The 16,350-nt window shown below is 45.7% G+C and overlaps 3 protein-coding genes across 4 annotated transcripts; 1 reads left to right on the top strand and 2 right to left on the bottom strand.

Annotated features, from left to right (window-relative positions):
* Positions 1-4,834: 4,834 nt before the first annotated feature.
* On the top strand, positions 4,835-8,581 carry LOC127773725 (aspartic proteinase NANA, chloroplast-like). The gene is made up of 2 exons (XM_052299876.1): positions 4,835-5,873; positions 7,461-8,581. Exons 1-2 carry the CDS (start codon positions 5,251-5,253, stop codon positions 8,320-8,322), a joined length of 1,485 nt encoding a protein of 494 aa, XP_052155836.1. The 5' UTR covers positions 4,835-5,250; the 3' UTR covers positions 8,323-8,581.
* A 146-nt stretch (positions 8,582-8,727) lies between these two features.
* On the bottom strand, positions 8,728-10,795 carry LOC127773726 (60S ribosomal protein L37a-1). Of its 2 annotated transcripts, XM_052299878.1 has the most exons (5): positions 10,688-10,795; positions 9,820-9,859; positions 9,633-9,721; positions 9,051-9,133; positions 8,728-8,979 (listed from the first exon to the last, which is right to left on the bottom strand). In XM_052299878.1, the coding sequence occupies exons 1-5, from the start codon at positions 10,688-10,690 to the stop codon at positions 8,916-8,918; spliced, it is 279 nt and encodes a 92-aa protein (XP_052155838.1). In that variant the 5' UTR covers positions 10,691-10,795; the 3' UTR covers positions 8,728-8,915. The 2 variants fall into 2 exon arrangements, with proteins under 2 accessions (XP_052155838.1, XP_052155837.1); XM_052299877.1 differs by lacking the exon at positions 10,688-10,795 and having other exon boundaries at positions 9,820-9,871.
* Positions 10,796-13,346: 2,551 nt separating this feature from the next.
* LOC127774809 (60S ribosomal protein L35a-2) lies at positions 13,347-15,238 on the bottom strand. Its single transcript, XM_052301101.1, has 4 exons — positions 15,080-15,238; positions 14,751-14,979; positions 14,586-14,638; positions 13,347-13,543 (listed from the first exon to the last, which is right to left on the bottom strand). The coding sequence occupies exons 1-3, from the start codon at positions 15,142-15,144 to the stop codon at positions 14,597-14,599; spliced, it is 336 nt and encodes a 111-aa protein (XP_052157061.1). The 5' UTR covers positions 15,145-15,238; the 3' UTR covers positions 13,347-13,543; positions 14,586-14,596.
* Between the last annotated feature and the right edge of the window lie 1,112 nt (positions 15,239-16,350).

The following is a 16,350-nucleotide window of genomic DNA, read 5'->3' as shown; positions in this document are numbered from 1 at the left end:
CATACATGTAACTAGGGGCAACTTTTGTCTGTTCTCCCTTGGATCTTTGGTGACATAGTAGTATTGTTCTCTAGCCTCTAGCTCTACCATCCACCAACCAAATGCCAACTAAGATGCAGCATGTAATAATCTGGCTAACCAAACATCCTTCTGTAAATTCCTGGTCTTCACCTATAGACATTGACTATGAAATTCAGGTGTCTTTTGCTAAGCTGTAAACCTAACTGAACTCACCAAACATGTGTTGATATATACTATAGTAGTGCCTGAAGTTTGTACTTTTGTTCCTACATGTGTAAACTTTCATGTATCGTACAATAAGCTAATCACCTAAATTAAGTTGTAAGCAGGGCACTTTCATTCTAGGATTGATATAGTAATAGTACTGAACATGTGGTGGTGTACTTGGTTCTACACTGGCTTTCCTGTAGTCAATGGATCGATGATTAGCTGGAAGAAAAGCACAAATGAGTGCTTGCTAACTCTGCTCTCTTGGCACTCTCTTCTCACATACCTTTTCTCTCTATTGGCCATGTGACTTGACAGAATATTTTTGCAGTGCATGTGCCTTGCTTCCAATCCACAACATGATATCGATCAGCAGCAGTTAGGGCCAATATCCAACTCGTGAGCTGTGGCATTTTTCCTTTTGGGAACTTGGAGCGAATAACCAGCATGATAGAACCTGCATGAAGCAGCTAGTCGATGAGAATAGGACTAGGTGCCTGCCTGTATTTTCAGCAAAGTGAGTGAGAAAAGCATTGCAACACATGCAGATTCGGCTGAATGATCAGCATAGAAAGTAGTAGCTGTGGTTCGGCTGAACATCCGTCTAGCACCTCTTCCTTCTCTTAATCCTTTTAGTATGTTTCAATTTGCGTCTTGAGGAGGTTGTGGTGACCATCGTTTCTGCTCTTGTTTGTAATCCCTCCGTGTATTCCTCCACTTTATCCTCTAGAGGGCTTGTGCACTTACGCAGCTAAAACTTGCCCTGTGTAAGACCGTTTAGTTTGTAGTAATATTTTTTTTAGGAATACGTAAAAGGATTGCGCGTTTTTATATTAAGAGGAATAGAATTTATACAAACGGCAAACACAGAAGTGAGAGAGGGGGAAGAAAAGGGAGAAAGAAAAACAATGACTTAAGCCTATTCTCACTATTACAGTGTGACGACTGAACGACCAAACACGCTAATTAGGGAGCGCTGGCGACAGGAGATGGGCAAGACACCAAAGGGCAGCCTCTTGCGCCATGGCTGTGACAACCTTAGGCCAGGACCTGGAACGGTTGTTGAACACACGATTGTTTCTTTCCTTACAAATGGACCAAGCGCTAAGAGTCACAATCGTATCGAACCCACGACGACGCTCCCTCGGAACTTTGAGCCGGCAAGAACAGCGCCACTCATGGAAGAAATCAACACCAGAGGTAAAGTAATATATTTAGGTGAGCATTTCATCCACGATGACCATTCTAGAAAAAGCATAGAAAGTAGAGCAAAGCACAACTGCACAAGAGATAACTTGTTCATCTCCTAGCTTGGTTGACTGAATGAAATGTGCAAGGAAGTGGAAAGCATTCCATTCGATGCCAAGGGAAGTATATCAAACTGTTTTTCTAATAATGGAAGCTTTTATTGAACTCAAAATTCTGAGAACACTTCCAATCTATGCACAACAGTGCACACAGACAAATGAAACTGTTTGCACCGATCAGATCATGATTAATTCTTTCGTAGCATCTAGTGTGCATAGTGGTTGATCATGAGTGATAATGAGAACAACAAGATCAAGCTTTCACTTATGCTAACTGGAACAGGGCCTAGTGTTGAACACCTAAGCAAAATTATGGCGATTGATGCATCCAATGATGAAAGCGGTTAGCAGGCCAGGTGGATCAAGGCGACTAGTTAACAGTGTCCAAATCGAACCCAGACATGCAATATGTTACGGAAAGTGTAAGGTGAGATCGCTTAAAATGCAGGCAAATTGTGCAGGTTGATCGATCGAGCTCACCCGGGCCCTGCAGCATGTACTGAAGACGAGAACCAGATAGCCCATTTTCGATCGGTAACCAAATCACCAAGAAGTTAAATTTAAGGAGCCAAATTCCTCTCCATGACCATCATTGACGCTCTCTCTAGTCGTTGATCAAATCATGCTGCACTGTCACGGGAGCAGACATGTTCTTTTTTTTAATCGCGAGGACAATGGATTGAGTTTTGTGAGATTGCATTGTTAAGTGCTGGAAATTAAAAATTAGATTGACTTTGTATGCATAATGTATTAATTTAAGGACAGACAGATACAGCTGATACACTCTGTTGCAATTAACTGATCAACTGTTAGTAGTTAGGACATGGGTGCAGCCTAATTCTGATTTCTGAACTACTAGTACAAGTACATGCATTTGGATTGGGTTTCTTTCTGCCTGAACTCTGAAGCCAAAATGTTGATCGTTACGTGCCCGCCATACGTATGCCCTGCGAGGGCTGGATAGCCGCAGCTTTTCAAAATCTTCAGCCCCTTTTAAATAGTCCAAAATTTCATCAAGAATACGAGAAAGTATAGATTGAACTAAAAAAACTAACATTCAGAAGATGGGAAATTATTTTTCAGATTTAACTAACTAGCTAATCACCATTGCCAACTGCTTTTTAAAACCTCGAGCGTGACTTTTGTCAGAACTCTAAGATCTATTCCATTTATTCTCATAAAAAAACAAACAAAAAAAAGTGAACGTTTGATCGGTACATGACTTCTGGAGTGTAAGTGGTAACTCGTAAACCCACATATAAATTAAAAATAAGTGAATAAATAATTTATTTCGATCTATAAATAAGTTTCGTGGGTTAACCATTTATAACCTTGCATGCCCCGTCGGGCCGCGAATCATTGGACGACGTAGCGCCGCCGCTGGCGGGGCGCCGATGAATGCGGGCGAGGCGATCCCCACCGTGCGCACGCGCGTACGTACTATCACCACCGGCCACCGGCGCGGGCCCGAACGACTCGACGGCGGCCCGGCTGCTTTCGCCGATCGCCATCATGATCCTACACGACTCTGCATCATCACTGCATGCATGCGTTGCGTTGCATGGGCCATTATGTCGTCGCGATGCTGATGATGCTGATGCCGATCGATCGATCGAACGATCTCTCCAAACTATTTTCTCCGTTGATCCGTTCGCGATATCCGGAGAAATAATTTGGCCATCCATGGCACGCATCATACTCGAACGTGTCGTCACAAAAGGCGATGACGTGCACCGGCCATCCATCCATCCACCTCCTGACTCTCTGTCCACACGCATCAGCAAAAACACGGCCACGTGGACCAATCCAATACCTAAACTGCCACGTGGCAACAGTATGAGAAAAAAAACATTTTGTACTTTCCTGGTTGGCTCTGTGTTAGTTGGATCCAAAGTTTAGATTTTGGTTAAAATTAGAGATGATGTGACTGAAAAGTTATGTGTATAACAAGTTGATGTGATATAAAATGACTGAAGTTTGGATATAACACAGCATTTATTTCCTCAAGAGGTGGATAGAAAATTAGATTAGATCAAAATCGGCAACGTAGTAGAACGTACGTGCGCATGCTTCACTGGATCGGCAACGGATGGCCGGCACGGCTGGCGGTGAGATGGCGTGCAGGGTTCAGCGTTATTCCGAGATTTTCCAGGCCTGTGATTTGATTTGATTGGGACATTATGGTTGTGTTTGTTGAAAATCAGTGAGTTTATATACACACCACCAGAAAATCAAGTGACATGTCACTCCCATGTGGCCATGCGGCGCGTTCTGATCCGTGAGAGATCAGAACAGTTCGATCGGAATGGAAGAATCATCGATGGTTTGTGATTGGAATAATCATCGGTTAATTGCACAGCAACATCCGGCGGGTGAGATCGTGATTGATCCTCTCCTGCTGGGTCGGCACAGAACTTTCGGCTCCATCTAAGGTTAAAAATTCAAATTTTGGCTGATAAGTATAAGTATAAGCGAAAAGATGAGGCCGTCCGTCTAAATTAATTTCGTGATAAAAACGGCAGCAATATACAGTCACCAATGAATATTCACCCAATTATACACGGATGTTTAAGAATCGTGAATTCTTTACCATGTAGAAAATTGTATTATACTCCTCAAGAAATAAAAAAATTATCCCTTGCTATGTAAAAAATAAGAAACCGGCAGCCAAATAGTTATACAATTTAAGAAGGAGCTATACAACTTTTGAAAAAAAAAACCTTCAAAATCATTCAAATATAACTATGGTATCATGGGAAAAATATCCATTGAAAACTTGTATACTCACTATAAGTGAATCAACTTATTAGTGATTAAAAATAATTTATAGGTAAAACTTTATATAAATGGTTTTAGTGACTTAAAACAAATAAAAAAAATAAACTACAATAAAAAAACCTAAAATTAACCCCAAAATTGTGTTTTAAAATTTTACTTATGCTTATAAGTTGAAGGCTAAAGTGCTAAAACGATAGGCTTAAACGATGGGCTTAATAGTGTAAAATATACTGTAATAACTTATACATATATAACTTACACATAACTAACAAAACATGTTTACGAACAGGAGGTCATGGGTTCTTTCTCCTGCTAATTTCTATCAACGGAAATTTCGCAAATCTATTTAAAAGTAGCATACAGTACCCTTTACTATGTGAAGAAATTATTTTACTCCATGCAAAAATTTATATAAAAAATCTATTTAAAATAATGTATCCCTTACTATGTAAAAAAATGGCATTACACTCTCTCGAAAATAAAAAAATATATTATACCATAGCGGGTCGAACTGAAATTGGATAGGAGTATGAACCGGAGGCGATCTGCCAACGCAGCACGCATAAAACCGACCGCCGCAGAAGCGCGTTCTATCCATGATCATCAGTAGCCGCTGCACGGCAGGTCGGCTTTTATAAAAGACGACGTCGTCTCGTCCTCCTCCATCGCCGTGCCGGACACAGCCAAAAAGCGGCCTCCGCTTAGCTAGCCGCAGCTGAAAATCTCCTCCTCCATTTCGAAGCAGAGCAGAGCAGCCGCCGAGTGTTTGATTGCTGCGGTGTGTCTCGGCAAAGCGCGACGGCGACAATGGCAGCTCGTGTCGTGGTCTAGGAGGAGGGAGCAGGAGCAGGAGCTGCGTGCGTTTCTTGGTTTCTTCTTGTGCGTCGCCTCGCGCATTGGGGACGACGTGAGGTGATCGGGCGAGGAGGGAGGAGGAATGGCGCGCGGGAAGGTGGTGTTGATGGTCGTGGTTTGTCTCGCCGTGGCGGCGGCGGCGGCGTCGGCGGCGAGCGGTGGGGGGCACAGTCGCGGACGCCCGGGCAAGTCGGCGAGGCTGCAGCTGGTCCCGGCTGCCCCGGGCGCGTCGATGGCCGAGCGGGCGAGGGATGACAGGCGGCGGCACGAGTACATCTCCGCCAGGCTCGCGGCGTCGCGGCGGCGGCGGCGAGCGGAGGAGACCTCGTCGGTGTCGTCGGCCGGGGCGGTGGCGGCGTCGGCGTTCGCGATGCCGCTGTCGTCGGGGGCGTACACCGGCACGGGGCAGTACTTCGTGCGGTTCCGCGTGGGCACCCCGGCGCAGCCGTTCGTCCTCATCGCCGACACCGGCAGCGACCTCACCTGGGTCAAGTGCCGCGGCGCCGCCTCTCCCAGTCACGCCACCGCCACCGCCTCGCCAGCGGCGGCGCCGTCTCCGGCGGTGGCGCCGCCACGGGTGTTCCGTCCCGGCGACTCCAAGACGTGGTCGCCCATCCCGTGCTCGTCGGAGACGTGCAAGTCGACCATCCCCTTCTCCCTCGCCAACTGCTCCAGCTCCACCGCCGCCTGCTCCTACGACTACCGGTCAGTATCCTCTCCTCTCCTCGCCATTGCCATTGCCATTGCCATGATTCCATCTCCATTGACGCGCGCGTAGATCTCATCTCACAATGCAGTGATCCTCGTGCTCGTGGCTCGTGCGTGCGTGTGCAGCGCAGCCGTAGTAAGTGCCGGGTTGTTGGGTGGGTCGGGATCTCGCTTGCGCGCCATAAATTTCGCGGGTTTTTTCCTTCGTCTCCATCTGCTGCTGCGCTGATCGAAACCCCATTAACTGCGCGCAGCTGAAGCAAGCAGGAGTAGTCCTAGTTCTACAGTAGCACGACAGCTCGTACGGAGCGTGGTACTCTGCAATCTGCAGTAATTTTCGCGTGACTTTTTTTATGGTCTTCTTGGTCGGAGCTGAGCCCGATTTTAATGTCACACATTTACTGAGCTCATCTGCTGGCCGCGCACGACGCCGCGCCGCGGCGTGGCGTGGGTGGCGAGAGCGCGCGCGCGCCGCGCCGGGCACGTCGCCGCACGATCGGCTACGGCTGGTCGCGCGTTCGCGTTCGCGAGCGCCGATGCGCTGTCGCTTCTCGTCCCCGGAAGCGCAAGTGGGGCGAGTTGGCGCGCGACACCGCGCGCCGAACAGTGGGCAGTGGGCGGCCGGGGGCGCGCGCCATGTGCGCGCCGTACGCAGCGCCTCGGGCTCTGCACGCGTCGCGGAGAACGGAGCAGGAAATATTCAGAGAAATGCTGCAACTGTAAACGCGGCTGATTGACTGAAGCCCGTATTGAATTGCCAACCTTTGCAGTTTGCTCTGACCGTCGTGAACGACCTATATATCACTGTCGTATAATAGTGTAACGGCTACCTTAAACCCAAAGTTAGCCGGTGTACTAAACCAGGCACGTTAGCAGTTAATTCAACCTGTCTGACTGACCATATCCAAATTGTGGCCATGTTCTGTATGATCTCTGTATATCCAACTGAGTTTTTTTTAATAGTTTGCAGCTGTTTTACACTAACTGCAGTGGCTGTACTAGCTAGTACTCCTAGAATAACCCAACTCCAAATATGAAAACGGCAAAGCTACTGCTCAGGAGTCAGGAGTACTACCGTTCTGCTCTCCTTTGCTGGATGCTTATCTTGAATTTTTAAGGTTAAAAGGCATAATAAATAACTAATTATACCGACTTCATGATGTTGATACTGCCAGTCAGATTCATTCACCTTACTGTTCTTTGTCGACGACAGACTGGTCATCACTTGGCCGGCGTAGACGATGTGAATGAGCTGCCGAGATAACGCTGCAATCTCGGCTAGTCTTTTCCCTGTGCTTTACAGTTCATGAAAAGATATGTCTTACCTGTTCCATGATTCTGATACAGATCATGTAGAAGATGAGTAACTTACAAGCCGGTTCTTTGTAGAAAAGCCAGGTCCCAAAGTCATATCACGATCAGTTCTAATCTAGTAGTAACCAAGTGTACATTTTGGGCTAAAAATATTATTACTCATTAGTTCTAAAGTTTGGCAGTTTTTTTTTCTGTGTGTAATTTAGCGCACGAATCTTAGCATGTGCATGGATCTTAACTAACGGTGGCTAACGCGTTGGCGGTGGGCAGGTACAACGACAACTCGGCGGCGCGCGGCGTGGTGGGCACCGACTCGGCGACGGTGGCGCTCTCCGGCGGGCGCGGCGGCGGCGGCGGCGGCGACCGGAAGGCGAAGCTGCAGGGGGTGGTGCTGGGGTGCACCACGGCGCACGCCGGCCAGGGGTTCGAGGCGTCCGACGGCGTGCTCAGCCTCGGCTACAGCAACATCTCGTTCGCGTCGCGCGCCGCGTCGCGGTTCGGCGGCCGCTTCTCCTACTGCCTCGTCGACCACCTCGCCCCGCGCAACGCCACCAGCTACCTCACCTTCGGCGCCGGTCCGGACGCGGCCTCGTCGTCGGCGCCGGCGCCGGGCTCGCGGACGCCGCTGCTGCTCGACGCCCGCGTCCGCCCCTTCTACGCCGTGGCGGTCGACTCCGTCTCCGTCGACGGCGTGGCGCTCGACATCCCCGCCGAGGTGTGGGACGTCGGCAGCAACGGCGGCACCATCATCGACTCCGGCACGAGCCTGACGGTGCTCGCCACGCCGGCGTACAAGGCGGTGGTGGCGGCGCTGAGCGAGCAGCTCGCCGGGCTGCCGCGCGTGGCCATGGACCCGTTCGACTACTGCTACAACTGGACGGCCCGCGGCGACGGCGGCGGCGACCTCGCCGTGCCGAAGCTGGCGGTGCAGTTCGCCGGGTCGGCGAGGCTGGAGCCGCCGGCGAAGAGCTACGTGATCGACGCGGCGCCCGGCGTGAAGTGCATCGGGGTGCAGGAGGGGGCGTGGCCGGGGGTGTCCGTGATCGGCAACATCCTGCAGCAGGAGCACCTCTGGGAGTTCGACCTCAACAATCGGTGGCTCAGGTTCAGGCAGACGAGCTGCACCCAATGACCAGTCTATTGATGCAGATATTATTCAATTATTGTAATTGGTGATTTTGCGATCGTATTAATTAAAAAGTGTTAATGCAACGGGTTCTCAAAGAAACAAAAAAAAAGAGGAGGGGGGGGGGGGGGGGCAGGAATGTGCGTACAGCGAATGGAAATGTTTTGCAAGCAGAAATGACGAATGGCATTTTAGGGGATGCATGTAAATGATTTAGAGAACTCCACAACGTTTCATATAAACATCAGAAAAGCAAGTTGGGGTATTAGAGAACTTCACAACGTTTATGAACATCAAGGCAAAGTATTCAGAAGCAAAATGATGAGCGGCTATCAGGCATTTGTTCACAGAACTAAGAATCAGGATGGCAAATCTTGGAAATGCTCGCATTTGTTCAGAGAATTAAGAATCTGGATCGCAAATCAAGTGCTCGCATTTGATAAAATTAGCTTGGGAAATCAAGTACACAATGCAGACAGATATTCCATCTACAAAGAGATAGATAACATTCTAGATTTCTCTTTTTAGCTAAATATGCAAAATGGCAACTTCACCAGTCTTGATAGAACTCCAAGAACACTTTCTCAAACAGATCCTGATCAGGCTTCTGTCTGCTCCCTCAGGCGACGGATTGTGCTTCTGACCGTGACCGCACTGGCAGTGCTGGAAGAGCGTAATAACAAAGTTAGGAAACATAATAGTGGACGGTGCGCCTTACAAAACACCACACTTACTTCATGGTGTAGGCACCACCAGCCTTGACCTTGCCACAGTCCTTGCATCCCCAGATTCCAACTGCTTTCCTCTTCACAGCAAACTGTGAATCAGGAATAGCAGTAGACATGGTTAGCAAGAAGCGATTATACAGAAACAATGCAGATAAAATAGAAAACAAAGGTAATACAGAACAACACACTGATTAAGAGGGAAAACACTGTAGATAGTGAGCATATTGCATAATCAGAGGCTGTTATTTACTGTTTGATTGTCTAGATAGTTGAAATGAATTGCAAAGAGGAATACTTAACCTAACCTAAAAAACTAATAACTAAATATTAAGCAAGTGATGTAGAGTAGCATGGTCAGCACTACGCAAATTTGAAGGTATGGTGCTATTCAAGTTCCCTCTAACCAGAGGTCATGCAAGAAACCAACCACAGCAGAACAAAACCAGATATGATTATTTTGAATATTGTGCTGCTTTTAGGATAGTCATATGACAACAAGCATGACACATCATAATACAGTCAAGCAAACCCAAAGACACTTAAAGCATCTTGCTGACAAGTAATCATTAATATCCTTGGAAGAATTACCTTGCCACAGAACTCGCAGAAGTACTTGGAGTGCTGGGAAACCTCCATCTTCTTGATCTGCTTACGCAAACTGGCACCATACCTGGTACCTGTATATCATTGATATTACAAGGGCATATGTTAACATGAGTGATCAGACATTCATGATGCTATGAACTAACAGTGTGCACAGTTACAATGTCATTACCATATTTGCCAACTATTCCTGCCTTCTTGGTGCGCTTCGTCTGCACAAACATCACAAACAAGACTTAAACAGAGCACAAGCATAGTTAATGGTACAGTACACTTTTACGTATGGTGATGATTGCAGACAACCCCACTCTGTACTAAAAATACTTGGAAAGTATAACTTGTATATACTTAAAACACATGACATTTCCACAGTAGAGCAGAAAGAACTTGTGCTAATAAGAAACTCCACTCTACTATAAGTATTATCCAAAACATTATATTAACTGATCATGCAGTACCAATGGAAACATCGGCACATGGCAGTTGGCCTCAAAGGAAGCTTAACAAGCTAAAGTGTTTAATGGTGCATAATTTGAGGTAATGATCATGCCCTTTATTAATCAACCCACTCCAACTAATAATTTGGAAGGCAGAAATTGTCACTTTAACAACAGGAAGACGGCAACACCAGTTCATCAGGTAATAATACAGCGGGGGATCTCACAGTGATAGAATTCGTATCAAGAACTACAAGGGCGAAATACAACGGAAGCATCACGCAAGTGTTTGTACCACGAAATCGTTAGGTGATCTTGTGTTGGCCACGAAAAAGCGTCAACAGCAAGATCTCACACGACTCCCAACGAGGACATTCTACCGGCACAAACCAAAACCTCCTAAAATCAAACAGGAACAGCAAATTCCTCCTAAAATCTAACCGGAACGACATATTCCCATTGCGCTGAACAAAGCTACAGCTAAACCGAAAAGGGTCAGGATGATTCAATCAGCACAGCGAGACAACGAGTTGATACGAAGGGGAAATCCGAGTGCACGCGAAGGATTGGAGAGGACGTAGGTACGGGGAGAGGAGATCGTACCATCTAGTCGCCGAAGAGTTGGTGTACGAGGCAGGCGGCGGCGGCGGCGGCAGCGGCGGCGGCAGTGAGAGAGGCGGCGGCGGCGGCTGTGAGCGAACTCGAGAGGGTGGCGGCGTGGTGGAGCTTTATATAGGTGAGTTTTAGGGTTTCGGGGTCACGTTGCTGCTGGCGAAGTGACACGTTGGGCTTTCGCTATGAATTCCATAAGCGGAGGTGGGCCTTCCGGCCTGGTAGGGCCTTCCACAGTTGGGCCCTTTTAGTTTCTCATCGGCCTAGTATTACAAGGACTTGTTTGGATTGTCCAAAATACCGGCCCATCCAGGTCTGTAGGCCTAGTCCCACATAGGTGGACTGGGTCTAGATTGAGGCCCACACAAACAAGGCCTAGATTAAGCCGAATGCTATTGGACGAAAATCTTCCCACTATTGGAGTTCTGTATATGTTAGTTTTCTTTTGTTTGATTGTGAAATGCCCTCAGGTGATTTTTCCTGAAATTTTAGGACGAATTTGGTTTGTTTAATAACTAGAAAAAAGCCTGTGCGTTGCAACGGGTAAAACTATTTTAATCTTATTATTGTTATATGGTTTAGTTAAGATGAAATTCATAGTGAGAATTCGGGTCTGTTCACTTTGATGCCATTTTCAACCTTACCAAGTTTTGGTAAAGTTACCAAAAAAGTGGCTACATTTAGTTTGCTGCCAAATTTTGGTAATTATATAAGAAATTCTGCCAAAATTTTGACAAGTTATCAAAATTTTGGCAACTATGCTAAAATTTTGGTTGCCAAAATTTAGTAAGGTTTTTTTTGGCATCAAAGTGAACAGGCCCTTCGCTTGGATGACTCCTATATTTTCAAAAGTGAACGAAATTGAAAACCGACTCAAATCCGGATATATATTTCCAAAAGCGAATTAACAAAAAAACCGACTCATACATGAATGATGTACCAAAGTACCGGCAAAAACATCTTTAATTTTTGTTTTTAAAAAATACTAGGAATGACTTATATTGTAAAACGGAGGGAGTAAACGGAGGGAGTAATATGGGACTATGAGTAAAAATTTTAATCGGAACGGATTCGTCTAATCCCCACCTATCCAGACTCACACTTGTAATTGCGCCTTGCATACGTGTGCGTGCGGTGTGTTCTGCTGTTGTTATCTCGAAAAAAATATATAGCGATTGAAAAGGAAATACTTTTATCACCAAATTGGAGAAGAACAGTAACACTTGCAGGTCCACAGCAATAGTCAACCTAGTGCTTACTTGATGTTAACTGCAATTATTAGGCTCCAATCACACTCACTTTATTCTCTCCCTAATCACACAGAAAAACACACACAGCACGCGCTATCTCTTGCTGTCAGACGCCGAATGGATGAAGAACACACATCTATCATCCCAATTAGATGTAGGCAGATCGGTCGAGCAGCTAGCCGGCTAATTCTTCCAGAAAGTACTGCCGGCTAGCTATCTACTCTATCTATCCTGAATTTCCTGATGGATTATCTATCTGCAGTTCTGCATGCGTACATAGGTAGCTAGCTAGTGAATGGTTAATGGCCAACCTTAAGATGGATGGCATTTCTGCTGCATGAATGATGGCGCCAATCATACTACATTTCGTCGATAATTATCCTTGAGCTATGTGCACTTATGATTTTCTATCATATATATTAATTAATCTAGCTTAGCACTTTAATTTGACCATATCAGCTAAGATCGGCTTTAGATTTCTCTACATACTTTGAGGTACATCAACCTTAGTCCTATCTATAACCCTAAAACCTAACCTAAAATTGATCAAGAATAACAATATTATCGAAGTTTCAACCGATTTTACCTGATATATTTATTTTAGCGTACCTTTTAACTTGCTACGTGTTGTGTCTGCCACTTATATGAGATAATTGATCTTTTCAAATATATAAGTATGATTCAATCTCAGGCCAGATCATCATGTTGGGGATTGGGCCTTATTTGGCATATTTGACTTGGTCAACACTTTTATATAAAACACTTTTATATAAGTTTGTATTAAAATAATAGCCAATACATTATCTTTACGCTCTAAATATTGAATCATCGACTAGTTTTCATAATATTGATTTATTAACTTACATGATTAATATTGCAGTCGATGGAACATACTCAGGGCTTTGTTTTGTTCAATTCATCATAAAGATCCTAACGCACTTTGTTTTGTTCAATTCATCGTAAATATTCTAACGCGTTTATCTAATTTCATTTATTGTTAGGACCTACACTAGAGTAAAGCAAATCTTCAAAGACCACCGTGTTTTGCATCAACAATCAGTCAGATTCAACAAAATATCATCGCCGCTCATTTAGATTTAAGTGTAAACACTAGGGAATCCCTGATTATAGGGCGTACATTTCTCTTCGGAAATACTCCAGCATTATAGGGAGTACTACAGCAATGACACCAGCATTTGTGCTGTGTCATGACTAAGCAATCAGCAGAAAAATCAGGTACCGGCACTCTGTCCGTCTAAATGACCACCTTCTCGATTGGACATCAGATATCTGAACCACTGAATCCATCTGCCTATCATTTTCAAATATACTCAACGAGCAGTGTCAACCAAATTTAGATATACAGATACGATATCAAACGGCTGAGATCACGATCCAAATGCTAAACCTCTGTAGCTTCAAATCCGCTAAAAAGCCTTCAAATAATTGTCATCATGATACAGCAAATAGTCCGAAATAAAAAGAAAAGCTAAAACTCCTCAAAACCGCTTAAATTTCTGACTGGTTAACCAAGTGACTAGCTGATATAAAACCCTCCACGGTGACAACTATCAGTTTCGCAGCATAGGCAAGAAACCTGTTTCAGTTAAAAAGTGAAATTATTGTTAGTTCTCAAACTTTTGACTTGTTATGCAATAGGGAGATAGGCAAAAAAACAATGATATCAAAATATATTTTAACCATGCAAAGTGCATTATGCTCTGAAGACAGTATCAACATCAACATAAAGTCACAAAAACATGAAGAAATCCCATACTGCAGGTTTCTTTAATACCACAATAACCCCCCCAAAAAAAAATGGTCCCTGTTCCACTAGGAATGAGCTGAAACTTGACTGTCTAGTCAACCAGGACACAACTTGACTGTCAGCTAATAGATAGTAATTGGTGTTTTCATCTTCCAATGCTAAGCTCGCAATTCCTACATGTATGTATACATCATCGGGCAAAAAACCCAGACCTTTCCACAAACAACTGGAAGCCTGAAACCATCCCAGGGATCCCAGTAAATTCCTCCTGCCACCCCAATTCTGTTAAGTTAGGATGGGGCCATGATCCCGACCTGGATTGGGACTCCTAAACAATGACAAAGTATGAAAGGAACCTAGATCAATTACACGGCAAAGCATATAGTGTAACACATTAGTTTATAACCCTCGAGTTCACTATATGTCACTTTACCCACATGAACGCTTGTGAACAGTAAAACACTGACAATATTAGATTGATACATATAGAGGTCATTGGAAGCAAGGTTGTGACAAACAGGTTGATGAGAGGACCATCAACCAAAGCACAGCCTCGCACTATGAGACCGCTGAATTTTATCAGCACCCCGCAGAGAACCTGCAGGTATTTCGAAGCTAGCAGAAGAGCTTCCCCCATTGGCATGGAGCCCTTACACACAAACATAACGATCACTCACACCAGAACCTAACAATGCACCATTCCATCTAATTAGGCAACAACTGTTACGAATACTGAATTCATGGACGATTGCATAAGATTCTGACTGACCCCACGAGCTAGATGATTCAATGAACAGTATACAACATGACGGGAAGCAATAGGCAATAATGCATCACACTGTAAAAGATTAAAACCAGTGAAACTAAGTACCTTGGATGCTTTTAGATGCTGCTGGGGTACATGAAGACGCGGACCTTCTTGCCCTGCACCACCATATCGACCCAACAAAAACATCAGAAATGGCCAAAACTACAATCAGGAGCGGAATGGACTGGATCAAATGATGGCGCAGACGACGGTGAGAGCGAGATTCACCATGGAGGTGGGCGGGAGGTTGGACCGGAACTTGGCGCGGACGACACCGGAGTTGCCGTGCGGGCGGGTGACCTTGCCCCAGATGCAGCGGATGGTGGAGTCGTTGCTCTTCGTCTTGGCCTTGTAGACGTAGGCGATGCGCTTCCCGGCGTACCACCCAACCTCCTCCTTGGTGTTCACCCCCTCGATCTGCAGCAGCGACGTGTTCTCGTACTGGTTCGACTTCGACCTGCGCGAGCAAATCAACGCCAAACCAAGATCAACACCACTCCACCGCGGCGATGACGGAGAAGGCGGAGACGCCACGCAGGGGGAGAGCGAGCTGTCACCTCTTGTAGCCGAGGATGGTGCCGCGGACGTACAGCCTCACGCGCTGGCCTTGCCGTCCCTTCATCGCCGCTGAAGAGGAGGAGTACGGGGCAAGCGGCGGCGACGGCGGCGGCAGAGAGCAGGGAGGCGGCGGCGGCGGCGGCGAGTGAAATCGAGCGCGTGGCGGCGTGGTGGAGCATTATATAGGTGAGGCTTAGGGTTTCGGGGTCTCGTTGCTGCTAACGGAGTGACACGTTGGGCTTCGCTATGAATTCCACACGCGGAGTGGGCTTTCCGGCCTGGTAGGGGTGCTAGTGTTATTAGTCCACATTTGGGCCTTTTTTAGTTTCTCTTCGGCCCAACTTTAGAAGGACTTATTTGAATAGTCCAAAATCCCGGCCCATCCAGGTCTATAGACCTAGCCCCACGTACGTGGACTGGGTCTAGATTGATGCCCACCCAAACAAGGCCTATATTGGGCCGAATGCTAAGTTAGTTTCCATTTTTGTTGCGAAATGCCTCAGGTGAATTTTTTTTATTTTTTTAGAGAAGGGTATTTTATCCCCTTCTGAAATTTTAGAATTTAGTTTGCTCAATTTTTCGCGAACGCGTAAAAGGATTGCATGTCAATATATTAGAAGAAAATAGTTTTTATTACACAAAGCAACCAGCCAGACCGGTTTATGCCAGGGGAAGAGAGAAAAGGCAAAATAGAAAAACAAGAAAACTGAAGCTTAGAAAACTACCGCGGCTAAACACAACTCTAAATAGTGAAATTTGGTTTGATTAATGTGGGACTATGAACTCAAATTTTTAACCGGAACGGATTGGTCTAATCCCCTCCTAACCAGGTGTGCATGTGGTGTGTTCTGCTGTTGTTATCTCGAAAAAATTATATAGCGATTGAAAAGGAAATACTCTTTATCACCCATTGGAGAAGAACAGTACTCCTAACACTTGCAGGTCCACAGCAATAGTCAACCTAGTGCTTACTTTGATGTCAAATGCAATTATTAGGCTCCAATCACACTCACTTTATTCTCTCTCTAATCACACAGAAAAAATACAGCACGCGCTATCTCTTGTTGTCAGACGCCAAATGCATGGATTAAGAACACGCATCTATCATCCCAATTAGAAGTAGACAGATCGATCGAGCAGCTAGCCGGCTAAATCTTCCTGAAAGTACTGCCACTGGCTAGCTATCTACTCTATCTATCCTGAATTTCCTGATGGATTTATCTTTCTATCTATCTGCAGTTCTGCATGTGTGCATAGGTAGCTAGCTAGT

This window comes from Oryza glaberrima, chromosome 5 (assembly GCF_000147395.1).
Source record: "Oryza glaberrima chromosome 5, OglaRS2, whole genome shotgun sequence".
In the NCBI taxonomy this organism is placed as follows: Eukaryota; Viridiplantae; Streptophyta; class Magnoliopsida; order Poales; family Poaceae; genus Oryza; species Oryza glaberrima.
The sequence above is the reverse complement of the archived record's forward strand: the minus strand, read 5'-3'. Positions and strand labels throughout refer to the sequence as shown.